The 23,798-nt window shown below is 37.9% G+C and overlaps 1 protein-coding gene across 1 annotated transcript; it reads right to left on the minus strand.

Moving 5' to 3' along the window:
- Positions 1 to 38: 38 nt before the first annotated feature.
- Positions 39 to 18,385, minus strand: LOC140236632 (uncharacterized). The gene is made up of 6 exons (XM_072316552.1): positions 18,365 to 18,385; positions 16,271 to 16,298; positions 13,498 to 13,629; positions 9,994 to 10,129; positions 3,595 to 3,701; positions 39 to 102 (listed from the first exon to the last, which is right to left on the minus strand). The coding sequence occupies exons 1-6, from the start codon at positions 18,383 to 18,385 to the stop codon at positions 77 to 79; spliced, it is 450 nt and encodes a 149-aa protein (XP_072172653.1). The 3' UTR covers positions 39 to 76.
- Between the last annotated feature and the right edge of the window lie 5,413 nt (positions 18,386 to 23,798).

Genomic DNA, 23,798 nt, shown 5'->3' on the forward strand with positions numbered 1-23,798 from the left:
TGAGAGTGAGGAGACGCAATTTTCAGGTGAAGACGCCTTCCGAGCTGTCTGCATGCAATTTACACACATCATGTCCTTACTGATTCATCATTGCTACGAACTCTGCAGGAAGAGAAATAAAATACAAGAAATGCTGAGGAGTATAAACATCACACGGCTGATCAACGTGAATCTCATCCTGTCAGTGTTGAATAATTGTTGAGCGAGTGACTCTGATATAAACAAATTCCCCACACTGTTTGTTTGTTTGGTTGCTTGTTTCTTTCTTTCTTTCTCTGTTCGTCTTTATAAATTTGCCTGAGTGACGACCAGTGCTCGATGTGCGAAGACTCCGTATTCACGGGTATGAAAAGAAGAAAAGGGCTGAGACATAGGAAAGCAAAAGCAAATCTATACAAGGGTTAAAACTACTAAAAATGTACTATTCGGAGAAGACAGTGTCACACAACTTGAATCAGGAATGTGTATATATTTGAACAGTTTGTTTGCAAAAACCGATAAGTCCATATTTGTCAAATGGTCAAATTTGCGATTAAAGTTCAAAAAAGATAAAGAGAATAATAAGAAAATTTTTGCTTCTTTTGACCATAACTTCAAAAATGTACTTTTAGGTGTAGTGACCAATATATCATTTAAAAGGCATCATTTTGTATTTTATGACAGATACAGTATACTTCAAAATCTTCAAAAATGGACTTATCGGTTTTTGCAAACAAACTCTTCATTTAGACAGGTGGGTGAGTGTCAGTGATATTTCATCCTAAAATATGTATTTGACTACTAGGCATAGTTCTGAAAATTTCAGCGCGCAGACTTCATTGAATTAAGTAACAAGCTCTTAATATTGCATAGTATTCAAATTCCCGATGTCAAAAAAAAACACCTAAATGTAGATACAAATAACATGTATAAACAGATAAGCCACATCTCATTGTATGTATATATATGATTATATATATATATATATATATAATCATACTATCAATCAATCGAATGACCTCTCCAACGCTTTTTCCCCTCCTAAAATCCAACTTGATCAACATTAAAGAGGAAATCCACCGCAAAAAAATAAACTTCACAAGAAAGAGAAAAATATCTCCTACAGAACGACATAAAAATGACAGCAATATCGTATAAGAAATAAGGAACATGTGGCATTTTGAAATTGAACATTTTTTCACAAAGTATTTATTGACCAGTCCTTATGAATACCCGAATGAGCTATGATAATGTCATACCCCCACAATCTTTCATGTATGTTACATATGAAATTCGGGTTTGTTTGTTTGTTTGTTTGTTTGTTTATTGATTTTTAGGTAATACAAGAAGAAAGTAAATGTTCCCATACTTGTTCCCAGAAATTGCAACAGCATGACATCGTCAACTCGCTAATTATAATATTCATAGCGACTGGTCAAGAGGTGTCTTCCGAAAAAAATTGAAAAATTTCAGAATGTCATAACTTCCCTATTTCTTATCCGATTTTGATCATTTTTGCACTGTTCTATAACAGGGATTTTTTCTCTCTCTCTTTTATGAAATTGAAAAAAAAAATTTGGGGTGCTCTTCTTTAAGCTGCACAAATGAAATAGAGTTTATACAATACAAGTGTACATGTTAAGTTATAGTTACAGAGAACTATATCTGCATGTCGTAATAAACAGTACTAACGTTCAGGCCTATAACGTAAAAAAAAGGCATTTTCTGACACTATAACCCACAGCCGTAACCCTGAAGGACAAGTTCCGCCTCGTAGACATGTAGATTTAGTGAATGCAGCTATATCAGTAGAACACATCAGTGAAAGTTTGAGGAAAATTGGACCAATCCGTTCAAAAATTATTAATTTTTGAAGTTTCTGCCCAGTCACTCCTCAATGAGGAAGCTATACAGCTTTTGATGTCACATGTGGAGAACGATATAAAGAAATTATAAAGATTATTCAACGCATTTTCACTTTCTCGCATGATAACAGAACACTTGACTTGCCTCTTTCAGAAGACAGGGAGAATAATATTGATTTTCCCGGCCAATTTCGCATTTTTTTTCCAGTCCAAATCCTAATTGCTGCATGCAGTTTAACACAATTTAGCCTAGGTGGCATGTTCGGTATTTCAATTTTATAATCTTTTCATTCAAATTCATTTTGGAGCATTCAAATTACCTTTAACATCACTCGAATCAGCACTTTTTCAGTTAAAATTCGTTAAGACAAGCACCATTTCGCAAATCGTTCATTCAATTTAGCATGATCACATACGCTGCGCTCGTTCATTCGAATTCATTTTTAGGCATCCAATTTCGCATTCACTGCAGTCAATTTAGCAGACTAGTTTATGCTTTTATTCTTTTTTTTTTCATTTTCATTCATCATAGGTATTGTCTGCAAGCATATTAACATTTCTTTTTTTCGTATCCATTCTTTATTCTGATATCACCTTTGCAACAGTGTATACTATACTTTCAAAATATGTGTATGTGTATTTCATTCCCAGATACATTAATCTTAAGTTTGTTTTGACATTAATTGGAAGAAAGAGGTTTCAATTTACATCGTGATTATTTCTTTCAACTGCGTTATTCATTATTTTCATTTGGTTGGTGCTATATTGCATTAATCATCATTAGGAATAAGGTTCTTGGATATCAGCGCTAGCCATCAATTTCAAATTGATGGTTGCTTAACTCTCTCAGAAAGGGCCACTATTTCCAATTTTGAACCCACTCATAGAAGTCCTAGTTACGGGCCTGAAATTTGTCATGGTTATTACCCTCAAATCCTTCTATGATTCTTTCGCTGTCTTCTTAAGAGATACGCCTGTGTCTAACTCGTGCTTCCATGACTGGACGTAAGAAAGTGAATCTATGGTACTGTTGCATGTATAGTTCTGATAACACGTATGAAAGAAGAGAACGTTGCAGAACAGTGTGTGGATGAAACAAAAATTCACATTTAAATACGTATAACTCACGGTTCTCACCTTTTCAAAATAAGAATAACATTACGCCAATTTGAATGAACATGTTTGGAATTTGACAGCCCATATGCGAAATTGAATGAGGAAATACCATTTTCGGCCAGTGCTGGCGAATTTGAATGACTGAAGAGCACGTGCCAATTTGATTGCCCGTTGTACGAATTTGAAAGGGACATATATGCGAATTTCATTGATCGAAATGCTAAATTGAACGAGCAAGTTACAATTTCGAATGACAGAATGTGCAGTGATGAGGATTTTCGCTAAATCGAATGAACCATTTATCAAATGGACTGACAAAAGTGCGAAATTGGCGGGAGATTCTAAATTACCCTTAACATAATATTATGTCAGCGACAAGTCACAGAAATGGGTACTTTTTCAAAAACTGAAATTTTGTGAAATTCTCTTTATATTTTTATTATATCGTTCTACGCATGTGACATCATACACTGTAGTAGTCTTCTAATCCACCAGTGACTGCGCAGGTGTTTTAAAAAGTGATAACTTTTGAATGGATTTTCCGATTTTCCTCAAACTTTCACTGATGTGTTCTACTAATATTGCTCCATTCACTCAATCTATAGGAAGGTGGACTTGTCCTAAATGCACCTACCTAAGTAGTTTAGTTTCCCATCACCGTCCTTGTCGACGTCCGCGATCATTTTCTTGATCTCGTCTTCGGAGTACATACCGTTCAGCCCCGCGCTCAGTTCAGCTTCCCTGTATAGCGATACACGGGAGTATTCGTCGGAGAAAGTTAGACCAGGGGTGTTCAAGAGAATTGAGTCGCAACTGTCTTATTTCCTTTGAACCCATGCATGTGCATGTACCAAACTGGATCTGCCGCGCAGACAGGAATACATTATTGACAACTATTGCGTAATCACCTGCCACTTTCTAAGGAAGATATTATGTCTTTGTGATGGTAATTACCCTCGCCATCCCTACTTATAAAAGATAGGTGATATTATATTAGGCCCCCCAAAAAAAGTGTTTGTTTGCCCTTAATTGTCAAAACCCAAGAGGGTCGGTAGGTCGGTTTTTTTTTTTTTTTTTTTTTTTTTTTTTTTTTTTTGATACAGGGTACCCTTTTTTCCATGTCAATGCACTCAAAACTCCAAGAGATTCATTCAAATTTACGTCTTGCCAGGGCCCGGTACGCGAGGCAGAAACGCTCACTGACAAACACTTATAACGTTCATCTTTGTTAAATTTTGCAAACAGCTCCAAAAAAGTACCTTCCAGTGAGATGCTGGCAACTGAACTCCAAACAGTTTTGGTGCCATGACAGCTGGTAACGGATGCTGCAAAAGTAGCCATCTTGTGAAGGGCTGCACACTAACCCATTTTTTCTGCCGGTCCGACCTGTCTCTGTCGGACCGGTAAATGCCCCGTTTTAGCATTTTTTACAGGTCCGAACAGAAAATTTACCGGTCAACAACGACAACATAAAAAAACATTAAATGACTTGCAAACTTATTTTCTTGTTTTTTATGGATGTACCCCCCCCCCCTCATGTATATTTTACAGATTAATTTTTTTTTAAAAAAACTTGCATTATTTATTGCACAAGAAATTTAAAGACAGGAAAAAATTAGAATGTTTATTTGTGAATTAGTGTAAAATGATAATGAACAAAATCAGATTGTATCAAATGCGTTTGTGACTTTTTCTAAACATCAGCGCACGAACTTGCTGCGTAACCTGCTCTTGGTGGTCAGTTGGATTGCGATGATTTAATGAATTATTTTAGCTGTGATATTTTCTGATGCACGCGATACAAGGGGTTCTTTATTTTTCTCCCGATAATCTCTTCGCATTTGTGCATGCGTTCTTGAAAGGTACACGACATGCAGGGCCGAATTCGCAATCCTTTTTGCGCCCATTTCCACCTCAAATATTAGCGGGATTGTGACGATTTCATAAATTACTTCGGCTGTAATATTTTTCGATGCACGCGCCAAAAGGGGTTGAACATGCGTCCTTTATTTTTTCCAGATAAACTCTTCGAATTTCGTAAGTGCGTTCTTAAAAGATGTACCACACGGCCGAATTCATGATACTTTTTTGCGCCTATTTCCACCTCAAATGTCAGCGGGATTGTGACGATTTCATAAATTACTTCGGATGTAATCTTTTGTGATGCACGCACCAGCTAGAATGGTTGAAAATGCGTTCTTTATTTTTCTCCCCATAATCTCTTCGCATTCCGTAAATGCGTTCTTAAAAGATATACGACACGGCCAAAAATCATGATTCTTTTTGCGCCTATTGTTTCCTCAAACTTCAACGGGATTGCGATGATTTTATGAATTATTATTCGGCTGTAATCTTTATGATGCACGGGCCAAAAGGGGTTGAAAATGTGTCCTGTATTTTTCTCCCTATAATCTCTTCGCATTTCGTACATGCGTATACGACACGGCCGAATTTACGATCCTTTTAGCGCCTATTTCTACATCAAATATCAGCGGGATTGCGATGTGATACATGCACCAGAAGGGTTGAAAATGCGTTCTTTATTTTTCTCCCGATAATCTCTTCGCATTTGTGCATGCGTTTTCAAAACTATACACTGCATGCAGGGCCGAATTCGAGATTCTTTTTGCGCCTATTATTGTTTACTCAAATATCAGCGGGATTGCGATGTGATACATGCACCAGAAGGGTTGAAAATGCGTTCTTTATTTTTCTCCCGATAATCTCTTCGCATTTGTGCATGCGTTTTCAAAACTATACACTGCATGCAGGGCCGAATTCGACATTCTTTTTGCGCCTATTATTGTTTACTCAAATATCAGCGGGATTGCGATGTGATACATGCACCAGAAGGGTTGAAAATGCGTTCTTTATTTTTCTCCCGATAATCTCTTCGCATTTGTGCATGCGTTTTCAAAACTATACACTGCATGCAGGGCCGAATTCGACATTCTTTTTGCGCCTATTATTGTTTACTCAAATTTCAACGGGGTGATTGCGAAATTTTCATGAATTACTACTCGGCTGTAATCTATATGATGCAAGCGCCAAAAGGGGATGAAAATGTGTCCTTTATTTTTCTCCCGCTAATCTCTTCCCATTTCGTACATGCGTTCTTAAAAGGTATACGACACGGCCGAATTCTCGTTCCTTTTTGCGCCTATTTCTACCTCAAATATCAGCGGGTTTGTGGCGATTTCATTAATCTTCGGATGTAATCTTTTGTAATACACGCACCAGAAGGGTAAAAATGTGTTTTTTTTTTTTCTCCCGATAATCTCGTCGCATTTGTGCGTTCGTTTTGATAACCAACACGGCATGCAGGACTGAATTCAAGATCCTTTTTGCGCCTATTATTTCCTCAAATTTCAACGGGATTGCGTTGATTTCATGAATTTTTATTCGGCTGTAATCTTTTATGATGCACGTACCAAAATTATAATGTGTCCTTTTTTTTTTCTCCTCTATAATCTCTTCGCATTTCGTACATGAGCTTTTGAAAGGTGTACGACGCGGCCGGCCGAATTTATGATCCTTTTTGGGACGATTTCTACCTCAAATATGTAAGCGGGACTGCAATGATTTCATGATTTTTTTTTTCTCCCTAGTATTATCTCTTCACATTGTGCATGCGTTCTTAAAAAGTACACGGAAGGGCCGATTTCGTGATCCTTTTTGCGCCCATCTTCATTGTGAGATCATTCTGAACGAATGAAAATATTCATTTGTGAAATGACTGTGTAAAATGAAACTGAACGCAATCAGATCCATTTACTGTATCGCTGAATATCGAATATGTTTCTACTTTTCTAAAAATCGACACAAGTAAATTAGTTCTAAAATGTCAACTGCCACGTTGCTGCGAAGCCGGGATCGGATCGTGAGTAAAATGACTCAGAAATACGTGCGCTTCTAATTCTGTCTGGCATGACCGCCGATCGCAAGCAAACGAAAAGCAGTTACACTGTACATGCTTTGCATGTATTGCATGGCATGGCAGTGCGTGAGCAGCGCCAATGCGCAAGCTAGCGCGAATAACTGGTCGCCAGTGTGCAGCCCTGTACTATACTAAGTGCATAATATTAAATACATGCATTGATTGGATTTCGTGCGCGTGCACGCATGTGAGCCAAAAAGGTAGCTACATTGTAGCATGCAATGCATGCTATAAAACGTAGCCTGTGGACCGACGCGGCCCGACCACAATTACGACGGGTCGATGAGATGAAAAAAAAAAAAAAACATTTTTAGACTTTTTTTAATTCTTTCTCTAGCTTAAAATGGATAATTTTGGGTTTAAAACCATTCACAAATTTGTAGAAGATGAAATTTGTGGAAAAGAATAAACTTGAAAGAGCAAAAAAAAAACAAAAACAAAAAAACGCGATCCGAAATTTCCGTGATTTTCGGTCGGTCGCGAAGGGCAAACAAACCATTTTTTTTTTTTTGGCCTTATAATGGTAAAGACCTAAAGAAGAACTTGGACCCAGTTTACAGTGCGAGGCTCGGCCGTGGCTCGGCCGCGGCCGAGCCCGCCTTCATTTCAGTGTAAACACGCAAAAGGCCAAATGTGGGGCCAAAAATGGCCGCGCATTTGGCCACGCTCTGGAGGTGGTCTCGCCGCGGCCGAGCCCGGCTTTTTCTCAGTGTAAACGCAAACTGGGCCAAATGCGCGGCCAATTTTAGTCTGGCTTCCACACCCTCTGCCCGTACTATTTCGCTATTCAGGATATTAACCCCCTCAACATCGAAAAACAGTATAGTTTAAGGTGGTTTTGTCCTGCAAAGGATTATTTCCTTCGGCGAAGGCCATTGCCCGAACGGCGACTTCCTCGCCACGGCATCCAGTTGGCAAAGGGTCTGAAAACCAGACTATACCAAATTGCGTTTGTTTACAAGCAGAGCGCCACTACGACAAAATATTGAAAGGTTTGAATTAAAAGCGCGGCCGAGCCCGGCAGCGAAATTATTTTTACCGCATATGTTCCGGACCCCAAGTCTCAAAACTTCAATTTATTGACGGAATAAACGGCAATATAATGTGAGATACTATTTGTATTACATGCAATACTTTCGGTGTGTTGAAAATTTTAAAAGTTCAATAATTAATTAAGAAATGTATTCCCCCCCCCCCCCAAAAAAAAAAAGCAAAAAGTGGGATTTGAAGCAAAAAGTGGGACTCGAACCTGGGACCTCGAGGGTAGGAGTCTGAACTACACCATTTGCCACACGAGATATCGCTGCAAGCAGACGTTCTTTTTCCATTCTTTGAGCGTCTTGTTAATGATTACGTCACACGGTCTAATGAATATTCATACATTCTCTCACGGGGTCCGGAACTTATGTGGGAAAGATAATTTAGCAGCCCGGCAGTGTAAATGGACAAAATTGCGGGGCTCGGCCCCGCAGTTGATACTGGGCTCGGCCGCGGCTCGGCCCAGCCCCGTACTGTAAACGGGGTCTCAGATCATAACTTTTGAAAACTATTCATTTTACTGAGTATACGGGTAGAGCGAGCCAGAGCCTTCAGAGGCTCTGGAGCGAGCGAGCTCTTGGGAATGCATGTAGACTTTCACGTCTGATCAACAAAATTTTGTATCACCCTTTCATTGACTCAAAATAACAGAAGTCGTATTTGTCATGCAGTATCCATTCGGAAACATTTATTTAAACACAATATGCGCGAACGACGCGAGCGAGAGCTCGAAATCATGAGTGTACGTACACTGATAGCTGCTTCTAACGATAATCCATTATTAATAAGCCAGTTCGTAATTAGTTCATGCACACATTGGTACAAATAACCTTTCTTTTTCTCAGTTGGTTAGGCACTTCACTCGATTTCAAAGCGACATAATGCATAAGCTTGCCCGACTTAACAATTTATGGAATTCATATTCAAACAAAGAGTGAACTTGCGTTTAGACCAGGTGGCCAGAATGGCCAATTGACATTTCAGGAGGCATCCATTTCATTGTTTTGTATTGAATGCATTAACAACATTTTCTATTGATATTGCCAAATACCAGGCTTGCTGTCAGGTGGATGTGCTGGCAAGCACCATATATATCAATATAAGGATATATGAATAACCATCACGTCACAGATGCTTATCTCAGTGAATTAACAAACCCAAATGCCTGTTGGTACAAATGACCTTTTTCTGCTCATGCGCAAAGTGGAACTACGAACTGGTCTACGAGCCGAAACTGTTGGAAATATTCATGGTAGAGTCACTGAAGTGTACTCATTCACCATCTTGGCATTGGCCATTGCCTCTAAGATTTCATAATGCCGATGAGCAGCTGGACATGCTGGGTGCGTTGCGTGCATAGGCTAGGTCAGCGCCAGCATGCATTGGTGAACCACTTTCACTTTGCCATTGGGTTTTAGTCTAAAATGTATTCATTAAAAGCTTAAACGTGAATGCGTTGTTCGAGCAATGCAAAATATTCCAATTTGTTAGAAGTTAGAAAAAAAAATCAAAGAAAAATGAATGGGTTTACCAAGGGTGTGATTTCACGGAGCACGCGAACGATTTGCGAAGGACGCGAATGGAAAAATCCAATATTCGGAGAAGTGTTTTCTCCGAATGTGTTCCGACAATGAAGCTGAAAACTATTCTTGCGTAATTTGTGCGAAGTTCTCAGGACGTATGTGCGAATATCGTATGTTACGACATAAATTGTTGCCCCGTCAAAGATTGTCGCCCCCGGCTCGGGGCGACAATTTTTGACGGAGTTGGCGGCATAAATTGTCGTGCCTCCTCCCCTTGTCCGGTTGGACATGTGTGTTCTCTCCAGCAGGGTTCGACTGAGCAGTATTTGATGATGAAAATTTAATAATTATATCGCCAGAGTTTTCTTCTATAAATCAGTAGACTTACAGGCGTTATCATTGTCGCTATTTTGAATAATATACCCTTTTATTTGTGATTTCCTGGGTAATACAGCGAGAAAAAAAAGTCCTTATATTGTGACGCAAAATCCAAATGGAAAGAATATGCCGCGAAGAATTGTTCCTGTATACTTACGTGATGAGGCCATTTCCGTCCTTGTCGTAATGCTTAAACATCTCCAAAGCCCTCTCTTTTTGTCTTTCACTCATTGTTGTAGGTTTTATCTTCTCCATCATGACAACGAATTCATCGAAATCAATCATTTTGTTTGCTGTGAACAAATAGATGAGAACAACGAATTCGAGTGTGGTGCGGCGTCGAGTATGCATGAAAAACTTGATTTTTTATATGAACCAGTGTGTAAGGGTTATTCATTTTCAATTCATTAGTGCCCTTATTTCTATCTAGCAACAACAGGTAATATAAACACAAAGTATCAATAAATAATGCTGTTAACATTATTCTGTAAGAAATACTAAACATAAAGTTTAATACAAAATAGACAAACACTTTTTAAAGAAACAATACATACAGTGACCAAACAAAAAGTAATAAATGTAGGAACGGGAAAGAGTAATCTACTGAAAAGCAGAGCTTGAAATACGTGGAACCCCCCCCCCCCCCCCGAAACAAAAAAGATATATTAGTATCATATTCAAAGATATTCATCCAAAACAAGAACCTTTTTTATAACTGATCTAATTAATGTAGATAACAATTATATAGACTAACAAAAATATAAAAAGATTAATGTTACAGTAGAGACACTTAACAGAGCCGCGTGTACTAAATGATATTGTGACAAAAACAACAATACGAGCAAGCGCACTACAGTTAAAAAAAAAAGAAGAAAGGAGAGAATTAACACGTAGACAAAAGATGCAATGGTGTAAAAAAGAAACAACAGGTGAAATGGGTGCTGTTCTTTATTCCGAAGATTCGTCATTCAGAAGGTTCGTTATTCCGAAGGTTCGTTAATCCGAAACACACAAAGTCCCTATACCGAGAGGTGCGTTAATCCGAAAATGGAAAAGGGTTCGTTAATTCGAACATTTTTTTGGCATTATTCCGAGGGTTCGTTGATCCGAAAATGAAATAGGGTTCGCTATTCCGAAGGCTCGTTTATCCGAAAATGAAATAGGGTTCGTTATTCCGAAAGTTCGTTAATCCGAAAATGAAATAGGATTCGCTATTCCGAAGGTTCGTTGATCCCACAATGAAATAGGGTCCGTAACGAACCTTCGGAATAACGAACCTCATTTCATTTTCGAATTTATGAACCTTCGGAATAACAAACCTTATCACATTTTCGAATTCACGAACCTTCGGAAAAACTAACTTTCGCACTAAAGAACCTTCGGAATAGCGAACCTTCGGAATAACGAACTGTAACAGGTGAAATTACAACACAACGAAGGTCAGCGAGAAAGAGGAAGGGCTAGAGAAGGAAGGGGAGAGGTCTATGGACACAACACTCCATCCCCAAGACAGGTGAAATTCGAAGGTTTATACGTATTTTTTTTTTTCAATTCAAATGAATTTATTGGGAATTTTCTGATTTGTACATAATTATATTACAAATGAAATACAGTCACTTCTTTTTGTTTTCGAAACAATAAAACATACATACAGTGTGTACATCCAAACATAACTGAAATGTACAAGTACAGATTAAAGAAAAAAATAAGAGAACACGTCAATTGGCTGATTTGGAACCGCTCGGGATAAAGTGGATCAAACCATCTGACTGAATTATGGCGCATGTATTGGGAGTGTGAATGCAGAAGACTGTCGTCAAAGTAAGCATATTGCTTGAAGATAAGACAGCCTTGAAAGGAAAAAGAAATTGGCAAAATATGCATCATGTATGCGTATAAAAAACAAAGGAAAAGAAAAAAGTACATAAGTATTGATATTCGATAATTATTATCTAGGTTTGTATGTAGAAGGCAAACATTTTCTCGGTTTGTATTGAAAATCTAAGTTATTCCAAAATCTGCATGGGTCCGGTATTGATGAGATATTAATGTGATTTGGGTAGAGCCTATAAAATAGCATAAATATTATTAGGCCTCATAAAGGGGACGTGAAATGCATTCGATCGTCGCGTGGGACAGTAGGGCCTATGTGCACCTATTTGGAAAAAAATAAGTACATCATGAGACTTGGGGGTAAATTATTGCAGCTCTAATTACAAATAAACAGGCCGAGCGGAAATAAATATAAATAGGGTGCTGTTTTATCTTACAAATCTTACATTCAGAAAATATAATCACATTGCATATGTTCTCATCCATAGTTTTATGAACGGTAAAAAAAATATTCAAAGAGCAAACTAGTATTACGTGTATCATACGTTTTAATGATTCTGTATTCTCATTTCATTCAATGCCACAAAATCGCATTCACAAAGACAAAACAACATTATACACTCTTAGCAAAAAAGGTTCTTTTGAGCACCATTAAATGGTTCTCAACACTGTCACAATAGCGACACCCTTTTAGGTGCTCGTGAGAACCTTTTTGAAATGGTGCTTGTCGGCACCTTTTGCAAAAGGTGCCCATTAGAACCCTTTTCCCGATGAAATGGTGCTCGTGAGTACCATTTAAAAGGTGCCCATGGGCACCTTTTTGACTCTTTTCAAAAGGTGCTCATGGGAACCATTTCATTGGAAAAGGTTCTACCAAGGTCGAAATTCCCATAGAAACCAGTATACAATAACATTATACAATGGCATGTCAAGTCTTGTACATAGTGAGGCTTCGAAATGAAATCCGTTTTTAAAACACACACACACACATCCAACCCGCCCCAGCATGTTTTCAGTCCTTAGTTTTCAGTTTCAACTCACACCTGAATAAATCTGACCTTTACGTGTACTTGCCGTTTTTTTAAACAATTCAATAAATCTGAAAAATAGCCAAAAAAAAAAAAAACAATCGCCAATTCTCAAATACAACTAAGAAAAAAAAAATGCACCATTCATTTTGAACATTCCACCATGGGCTCGTATCATGATCCCATTTTATTTGACAAATACATTCTAACTGTTCCCTGTTTTAACCGCTATTTATTTTTTTCTTCACTCCTTATAAAGGATTTCATATATTTCATATATCTTCATATATATATATATATATATATATATACATACATAACAGATTTGATATAATGTATAAATGATACCCCAACACATATTTTACAACTCCTCTAAATTCAATCTCTGAATAACAATAATTTGCCACTATTTTTGCACAATCCCCCCCCCAAAAAAAAAAAAACCGAATAATTATATCTCAGTAGTCAGACTTTTTCGATTTCCTCACTGCGTAACCATGATAACCCTGCTCTTTAAAAATACACAATAGGTCGTATGCCTTCTTCATCAAAATAACATCATCGATAAACATATCCCCCTATTTTTATACACACTTATTTTTACACACATGCATTTTACACCCTTCTCCCACACACCCAAACGCACACACACATGGGCGTGCACATCTTCTTCGCTTGTCTGTGTATACATTGTGACATAAACATATTTTTTATGTCAAATTTCACATATTTCTTTGTGCATTCTGTGGAAAAAAAAATGAAAATGTTTGAATTTAAATGATGTTAATTGCATGACTCACCATCAGTATCTACCTCACGAAGCTGGCCTTCGATATACCTAAATCCCAGATCTTCGACCAACTGCTGGAACTCTTTTACTTCAATCTTTCCACTGCCATCTTTGTCTGCCTTGTCGAAGGCCTTGCGGTATTCTGCAGGAAAGCAAGGTTTTGGACAAATAGATAACATGATAATCAAGATAATTTCGAATCAAATCAGCGGCCCAGATCAGAGGGCGATCTTGAGGCTTTGTATAATTTTTCTAGCTTCTCCTTCTTTCTTTTTTCCTGCTGCATTGCATGCATATCACATATATATAGAAATTGTTGATACATGTCTCTCATTTTCCGACACTTCCCGTGTAGTTTCAATGGAAGCCGTAATGTTAAAGCCATGTCGCATTGTCATTCCTCTGCCAAAACTGCTATATAGTTGGTAGCCTGTGGTTACTTGTTCTCATTTTATTGAGAAGAATGTTCTGTAACCCCGAGTATTAAGAGTAAATTTTGTTTGTTTGTTTGTTTGTTTGTTTGTTTTGGTCTTTAGTTGTACCCGTGCTCCTCTTCCTGTTCTTCACACTGTAGGCTTTTGCTGGGACCAGCTTTGCTTTTTAGTATAGTTCCATCATATTTCTCTATACTGGATAGCATTCTTTTACTTTGATTGAAACTGTCACATCGACCGATGTGAACTACGTTTGTTATTTTTTTCATATCCAAGCTGGACGTTATGTATTATCATATTATGTTATTTTATGTATTCTCCATCGAGAAATGCGAAAATAAAATTGAAATTAAAAAATAATAGGACCAATTCAGTACATTGCAACTGATTGACAAATTGCCCTACATCGACGTATAATAAGCACTGATTTGATTAGTGTTTTAGTAGCCATGATAAAAAATCATGGGCGTATATACTCGAGCAGGATTCAAATCTACGACCTCCTGACATGCCTGATCACCGGACAGGCGTCATCATTCTGCACTAGACCATCGAGCTTTCGCCCGACAGCAAGTGTTGGTTCTAATCCTTAGCATGCAGCGGGTACTGCGCAGTTATTCTGTGTTCTTCCAAAATCTGCATGGGTCCGGTATTGATTAGATATTAATGTGATTAAATGATTGTTTAGATATGAATGTGATCAAATGATCTGACTGAATTATGGCGCATGTATTGGGAGTGTGAATGCAGAAGACTGTCGTCAAATATGCATATACCTTGAAAGAGGTCCAATGTAATGGAAACTTATGTTGACTTGCATCATAATCCTTGACATTCTTCACATCACTTAATAATATGTGGTCAAACGAAAATGTCCAAGTATGTTCCTTATTTCTTTACCACTTTCCTATTATTTCTTTTCTTCAGAACATTTGGGTTAAGCATGCTCACACACAAACAAACAATTCCAAACCATCACAAAAAAAAAAAATCCATTCCAAACCAAGAAACTACCGGTAATTCTGTTAATAGTTGTTTGTTGAATAAGTGGTATAGTACGATTAACCAAAGTGTCCTTCCCCTAAAAACCCAGCCTAACTGGCAATGTTTTCTTGCAATATCTTTCGTTAATCGTATTGATCATATGGAAACATGCTATAGCTATGCTGTTACATATAGTTCGTCTTACGATGTTGACAGAGGACTCTTCCACAATACAATGACATCAGTACAAACTTAAATGATTTAAAAAAAAAAACGTCAACGATGCGTGATATTATTTCATTTCAAGAATCCCTGAATTAGTGTTTTAATCTTTACTCATATCAGCTGAAGTCATTTTGGACACATAGGGTTTAGGAAGAGTTTCATCGTAAAACGGGTTGAGCACCATTATAAAAAAAAATAATGATTATAAAGTAAGTCCATTGTCAGCAAAATTAAACCTTTGCATTGATACTCTACTTATTTCAAAGAATATTATCGAAGTTATGATTTAAAAAACATATATTTCCCCATTATTTTCTTTGTTTTTAGCAACATTAATCGTAAACGTCTCAAATTATCACGATTGGAATTAATTCGTTTACGTACATTTACTGATGTTATTATTATATCATGACTGCAGTCGTCTCAGTGTAAATGTTGTAAGGCTGGACTTTAAAGGGGAAATCCACTTCAAATAAAAGTTAGTCTGATAAGAAAGAGTAAAATAATACGAGTTCAACGGTATAAATTTGATCGAAATCAGATGAAAAATAAGGAAGTTATGACATTTCGAAGTTTCGTTATTTTATTTTAATTTTTTTTTTTTGGGGGGGGGGAAACAGTTCTTGAACAAGTCAACATAAATATGCAAATGGAAAAGTGAGCATGTCATTCCCTAACAACTTACCATATTATTTTGTTCATAAAATTTTGAAATTTCCAGCTTTTCATTCAAACGCAATTATGCCCGAGGTTCAAATCCTCATATATACCAAATTGATCACTATTCTGAAGTTATTCAACCAAGAATAATGTCATGCTTCAGATTTCAATGACAGAAACATTATGACATGGCTTCGCTCACTCATTTGCATATTCATATATTCATACCCACTGTACAAGAACGGTGTTGGAGAAATTATCAAAACTGCACAATTTCATAACTTCCTTATTTTTCATCTGATTTCAGTAAAATCTTTACCGTTGGACTTGTAAAATTTTACTCTGTTTTATCAGAATACCTTTTACTTGGACTGGATTTCCTCTTTAACTGATCATTGCTTTTATGGGTGCAGTCACCCGAAAAGACATTTCAGCAAGGTCTAATCAAAATATTGCAAGAATGCGATGTAGGTGTCATACCTTCGAGCTGAGCGTCTGACACTTGAGCCTTTAAAGGAAAATGGATGAAAAAAGAGGGAAATTTTAGACAGAGATAATTCAAAGAATGAGAGAAAAGAAAGAAAATGTGGATTGGAGAGAGACGAGGGAGGGAGGTGAGAGGGAGAGAGAAAGAGGATTATCAAAATCATTGTGATGCGTAATCACATAAATTTGAAACCGTTCCAAACTACTGTTATTATTGCCATTATGGGTCCTAGAAAGGATTTGTCATAATAACATAGTCAAGTCAGGAGCCAATGCAACGGAAGTCTGAAAAGTGTAATTAAACAGCGGAATATAGACATTCAAAAATCAAGAAAAGAAGAACATTTCAACCATTCCATATCACGTCAATACATCAATAGCGCAGGATAACACAACGTGATAACACCTCACCATAATCGTAGTTGAAGTATATCTAATGAAAATTGTCTGGATTATTCGTTATTTAAAACTTCAGTCCTAATGCTGAGGCTTTAAGAAATAACAAAACAATATAAACGGGCCAAAAAGCCCAGGTCCCCGCACATGTAGGCCTATTACATAATATATTTGTTTAATTAAGGACAATTCTTGACATAAGCATAATTATAATACTTCAATCATTCTGTTGGTTTCGTTCTACTCCTTTTTGATAGCAAAATCAATCGAGCAGGAGTGGTTTTTCATTTTAAGCACGTTGACTTCACATACCGCACTATAGGTATTAATGGTAATACCTGTAGTATAATGGGAGAAGATGAACATATTGGCGATATACATGAATATACACTTTGAGCCGTGCTTAGTCTATGGGTGGAGCGAGATCTCCGGAATCTTTTAGACAAGTTCGAATAGAGAAATTAATGTGAACCAATCAAGTTTTTTAGATTCTTGTATGTTGCTTCGTAAATGGATCCATTGACTGCATAATTTTTTCTCTTACAAAATGCAGCTCACTGAAACAACATACATAGTATAGGGTGAGTAACCTCGTATCAAGTATGTATGGAAATTTCAATTTCAGGCGGTAATCTTGAATATTTCAAAATCCGCGAGGAAGCAAAAGTTAATCATCCTGTTTCGGAATCAGCATTCTTAGAATAAGGTAATAAGAAAATAATAGGAATTCCAAATTTTGGCGGTCATTTGAATATCTCAAAACCCTCAAGGATGCGAGAGTTCCGTCATCCAGATTCGGATTCAGCACCCTCGAAATAGGGCTAACCTATCCAAGAAAAAGAAAAAGAAAAGAAAGGAAACGAAAACGAAAACATCTAACGGACGGCAAAATAAGGTTCAGTTCAATTTATATATTTGTGTCCTCTCCGATTTCGTGAGTGCACTTCTTGTATAGATTCACTGGCTTCAGTGAACATGGAATGATAATGCGTTAATAGGCTACTGCATGCAGGGGCATGGAGAAGCAGCACAATGTGTAACAATGTAGACATCTGGAGTAACTGTCTACCTATAACCTTGGTTGGCTTTACCACTGGAGACTATTATGTACATCAGAAATTCTCGCACCGAATTAATAAACAGCTTTTTCGGCTAGAGTTAAGAAATAAAATGGAGGGTCTGAGAAGAAAGGGGATAAAAGGAGCGATGACACGCAACGAGTCAGTCAAATCGGAATGGTCTGCTTGAGATTTAACAGTTCAATGCCTAGAAAAACTTTATTTTTGTCTAACCTATATAGGCTGTCGTATTTTGTAAGTCCGCGTTACTTGCGTTCACCACTAGGTCTAGAAATGGAATAAAACAGTATTTGATAAAATTTAAGGGCTGTTATTATATATTTTTTTTGAATCAATATCCGATCATTCGGTTGAAAACCAACAAATTTTCAATGGACACATTTCATTTCACCTTCATAATCATGTCAGTACATAGGTTCGCCCTATACATATTGGCATAAATATTCTAATAGATTGTTTGTATCCAAGATCACATTGTACTGAGGAATAATGCACAACAGAAATAGAAAATTACCCGACATCCCTGAAATGTCTCTTTTTACATTGGGGAAACCCAATTGCATTCTTTTTTTTTCGGCTTATCTTACGAGATCTCTGGTCCCCCTTCCCCTACTTCTGATCCCTTGTCGGCCATACCCGCCTGCACTAGAGAGTCTTTTGGCCAACAGAAAGCTGCGTCACTTTAACATACTGGCATATAATCGTGTGCAAGGTATTAAAAAAACAAACACGATTCTCGACAGTTTGTTTCCTGTTCAGCTATTCGAGGTGGATCTCCCCAACCTTCCCCACCAATCTACGACAGAAAAAACAGGGAGGGGGAGAACCAGGAAGAGATTCATAAATAATGATATGAAAGATGGAAAGATAGAAATTCAGGCATTTAGATAAATATACATTATATAGACAGATAGACAGACAAACAGACAGGTAGATTATCCGATAAAAGAGGGGTGGAAAGAAGAGCTTGACCAAAAACAGTCATGGCATATAAACATCACAAGGAAAAGGAACTAGAGAGAGAACATTTGCTGCAAAGATAATATAGCACTCTGTAAAGATTGTTTTAGTTTAAAAACGCGTACAGACTTACCTGTAGCCGGGACCTGTAGAAAGAAACGAATATACTTCAATCCACTGTTCGGCGAAGCATAACTTATTTACTTATGTTACTATCAGAAACTATACAGCTGAGTTGAGCCTATAAAGTAGCGGTCATGTTAACACGCCTGGTCCACAATATTGGTTAATCCAAAGATGGCAACAACGAAATCATTTTATATTGTTTTTTAGGTTTTTATTGCATTGTTCTGTTTATCCAAAAAACGCTCTCTCCCACTCAACGAATCCATTTTGGATGACTACTTTCTGTAATTTAAACACACACACACACACACACACACACACACACACACACTCAAAATATTTTAAAAAATGATTTGAATTTCCTTTGGATCGTTATTCTACATTCTAACAGTTGAACGGCCTAACCGAATAAAAAGGAATGATAGCCATGCCAAATGTGTTCAAACAGTAAATGGACAATAATCAAGACAGTCTAAGAAAAATTAAGACGTCTTAATATTATTTATAATGGCTCCCTACAAAGTAGTTACTTACCATTGCCAATCGTTGTAAGGGTGGGATTGGAGGGACTGAAATGTTCGGCCGAAGCGTGTGGCGGACTGGTCGTGTCTGGGGCTTTTAGTCCTGAGTAGAGCCAGTTATACTTTCTTACTACCAATAAGCAGCTCGCGTTCAGCGATCACGTGGTTTATTCCGCAACTTGCCGTGTAAGCTCTTCCACCACACACAACGTACACTACACATGCATACACGAATATGCTGCTTGCCCGCGCGTACGCACTGGCAGATATTTTATTTCTGGTAGCGTAGGCGGCGAAATACGGTTTAAGCCAAAGTTATGCCCCAGTCACACAGTGCCTTACGATGGGTTACGTCCGCCGCGGATAGATACGGATGAGTCGTGGACGCAGGGGGACGCAGCGTGGACGCAGGCATCCGCAGGGTCGTATGTAGACGTAACTGTCCGTAACTAATCCGTAAAGAAACGCAAAATGACGCCGCCAAGCCTGCGAAATTTTGAAATGCTCAACATTTCGCTGAGGGACTCCACGGATGCAGACTTACGCAAGTAACCGTAACTAAACGTAAATATCCGTAACGGAACGTAACTCGCGGGAAACCAATACAGCGCATGTACCTGAAGAAATACTATAACACAGTCGGATCGGTGGAGTGGTACAACCGCATGGTCGAGTTATGAAATTTCGGGGTCATCCCACGAGACCGACACCCACGAGTCATACGGTCCACGAGACCGACATCAAAAATAGGTCCATGAGTCAGACAGCCCATGAGTTATACGGCTCACGAGTCATACAGCCGATGAGTTCGACACTACGCACAAAAGGCTCACGAGACCGACACTAAGCAAAGAAAGCCCACGAGACCGACACTACACAATAAAGGCTCACGAGACCGACAGTACGCAAAAGAGGCTCACGAGACCGACACTAGGCAAAGAAGGCTCACGAGACCGACACTAGGCAAAGAAGGCTCACGAGACCGACACTAGGCAAAGAAAGCCCACGAGACCGACACTATGCAAAGAAGGCTCACGAAACCGACAGGATGAACAGCGCCATCTACATGTCAATTACCTGAACAGGGTGTTCCATGAAGGGGAAAATTACATACTGGCGGATGCAATTTCGTCATGCTATCGAGCGAGAGATTATAACTAATTTAACAGCACCATCTACATTTCAACGATATCAAGTAACTATGTATTTCTACACGTGTGGCTTTTAGAGGGCAGTTCTGTCACACTACGGGGAGCGACAAAAAATGTTACGAATTTTTTCTCTTTTTTAAAGATAAAATTGTCCTCTTCATTGGACCTCCCCCCCCCCCCCAAAAAAAAAAGAACCTTGACACATGATTACAGTATTGGGAAATTGTTTGTTACGTTGTATATACTTTGTGAAAAATGCAGAAGTGAAATAAAATAAAATAAAATAAAATCATTTATGATGCATATTCATATTTGAGTTGCACAAATGAAATTAAAACTTCAAGTTCAAAATTTCATTTTTCTTTTGTTGCTATAAAACAAATCAAAAATAATACGAAAAGTCTTCACAACTTGAACATGACATAATTTCAGTTTTCCCCCATTGTACAATATAAGACAGTCATAAATGTGATAACCTTGCTGGCATAAATACACTGAATAAGCAGGGATCTCTAGAGAAATCCTCATTGTCCATGATTATTCATAACAATCTGTATCTATCCGTAACTATCCGAAAATATCCGCAACTCTCCGTAAATGTTCGCAACTTTCCGCAAGTGTTCAGAAGTATTCGGAAGTTAACGCAGGTTGAAGGAACAAATTACGTGTCAATTCATAAGATTATCCGCAAGTGGACGCAAGTATCCGCATCTGGTCGCATCTGTCCGTATCGCCCGCATTTTCTGCCGTAAGTTTTATAAAATTTTCAAGGGACGGCGAGGGATCCGCGGGAGTTCGCAGAAAAAAATGACTTTTTTGGACGTAACGCCGGACGCAGAGCATTATGTGACCGGGGCCTTACGGTTTCGAACCTTGACACACGTGCCTGCCACGCCCATCTTCCCCGAATCACATCCTCCATTTTTTTTTCTCCCTGCGCATCACACGCGCATTTACACTTTAAGGGCCCCTGAAATCCAAATGCATGTTTATTTGTGTTGATTTATGATACCCTCAACATCACTTTTGGGATGAAACGAATATCTAGACACATTCCATATATTTTTAACGATTTGTCTTCTATTTTTCTTCAGATTACTTGGAAACGCCCACAAAAAAAAAAAATCCTTCCAAACCAATATTCCTCGATGACCTCATCTGTCAATCATTGCTAAAGTACTGAAATGTTTAACAAAAGACATTGGAATACACCTTCTCCTCTACTTAGCATACAAGCATGTTCCCTTGCCATGTCTTCTGTTATCACAGAAACATGCAAGTTATGCTGAGTCGAGTGGAAGGTGCATTCCAATTTCTTTTGTTAAACCTTTCAGTACTTTAGCAATGATTAATAGATAAGGTCATCTGAAGAATATTGGTTTGGAAGGATCTTTTTGTGGGCGTTCCTAAGTAATCTGAAGAGAAATAGAAGAAAAAATCGTTAGAAATACATGGAATGTTTCTAGATATTCATTTCACCGCAAAAGTGATGTTGAGGGTATCATAAATCAACACAAATCAACAAGCATTTGGATTTCAGGAGCCCTTTATATTGAATCGTTCTGCCATGGTAGTAGCTCCATGTTTCGGCCCACTAATCGTCATTTAATTTACTTTAATTTGAATTAATTCATTTTTTCCTTATTCACCTCATGAAAAAGTACAATTTATTTGCTTAAACAATTCAAAAGCTTAATTAAATAAAAACATATCATGTACAATTGCAACTGATTAATAAATTGCCCTGCATCGACGTAAAAATTTCATCAATTTGACAACATCATTTTAACGTATCAAGAAAAAAATGTAGAAACATGTGATATATCTATATGTTTATTGATTTTCAAAGATTTGAATTAAGAGCCCGCATATATATATATATATATATATATATATATATATAAATGTATATTACAACATACGAATCTGAATAATAAAGAACAACAACTGAGAAAAAAACATACGCTCACGAGGGGTGGTTAAGACTAAGGCGGGGAGAGCATGTGGTCTCCGTAGAATCATGCTCCTCAACTCACCGCCCTACAAGACACAATAAAGTCTACCTTCAAGCCCTCAAAAGATTATTGGTCTGAGTGTGGATTAAGTGTGGGTGCCTGGATTTACAGACCCATCAGCTTCTCCTTCAAATTACAATTCTTTTATAGTTCTCGACACGGATGGCAAGATCGCAGCTTCAAGCAAAACAACACAATTCAAAACCCTCTCAAGACCATCGTATCATATTGACGATGCTTGTGGTGATATGGGGAGAGTTAATTTAGGTAGACAGAAAGATCCGTCTGTCGGGAGGAGTCTTTTATTTGTATTTTTTTGACGTTATCACTCTCCTCCTTAGGTAGCCTTCGTTTGCAAACATTTTAAGGGTGCTTGCAGCATCTGCTGAAAATGACTTTGAACCAACTCAGGACCAAAGGCGGTCTTTCGCACACGATATCAATGACACTTTGATATGGTAGTTCCGAGGCGATTCATGTGATCACATCACGAGCAACCATTCCTCTGGCCTACGATGGCAAGAAGGCGCCAGCACGGTTCAATAATGATCACATTAATAGAGCTCTCTCTCTCTCTCTCTCTCTCTCTCTCTCTCTCCTTCGTACATCCGATATCCCCAGAGCCGTTTCCACTTCCGGGTTTTTTGCGATCACGATCGCAGTCAACAAGATACTTGATATCGATAGCAAAAAAAAATAATAAAAAAACATAGGGTCGGCGGAATTTTTAGGGTCGGGCGGGTTACGCCAATACAACAATTTTTTTTTTTTTTTTGGCCTAACTCTGTCACACACAAAGTCTTAAAAGGCTCTGGACACACAATAAAAAGCCCGCCCTTTTGAAAGTAGTGAGAAAAATCTTTTTGAACGTACCGGTACCCGACTGTTGGTTGAATGGCCGGATTATTCGGAGTCGCAGACTCTCCGCCGATCTTGTAGATAACAAAATGACGACTTTAATTATGTTGTTCACTCTCTCACCCAGGGACCGTTGAACGTTATAATAGTTACCTTTATTATTTTCACGGGGGGGGGGGGGCTGTTTGCCAAACTTTCGGAGAGTCAAGGGCTTCTTTTTCTTTTCTTTTTTTGTTTCTTTCCCTTTTTTCCACTGCGCACTATTTCTTAAGATATGATGTGAAATGTATACTGTTATTCATCATCAATTTCTTGACATCACCAAGAAATGTGTAATTCTTAAGCAGTAGGGAGTGTGAACACACCCATAAAACAATACCCCAAGTGAAAAGTTTTCTGTATAGTTTTCGCGTTCT

This window comes from Diadema setosum, chromosome 13, assembly GCF_964275005.1.
Source record: "Diadema setosum chromosome 13, eeDiaSeto1, whole genome shotgun sequence".
Classification (NCBI taxonomy): Eukaryota; Metazoa; Echinodermata; class Echinoidea; order Diadematoida; family Diadematidae; genus Diadema; species Diadema setosum.

Bases quoted from the DNA above. Each gene is read 5' to 3' on its own strand.
- LOC140236632 (XM_072316552.1), bottom strand. From the start codon at position 18,385: ATGGCCGACAAGGGATCAGAA. The intron at 16,299-18,364 runs GTAGGGGAAGGG...TTTCCTTTAAAG, and splicing joins TGGCCGACAAGGGATCAGAA to GCTCAAGTGTCAGACGCTCA. The intron at 103-3,594 runs GTAGGTGCATTT...CTCTTCCTGCAG, and splicing joins TGGGAAACTAAACTACTTAG to AGTTCGTAGCAATGATGAAT.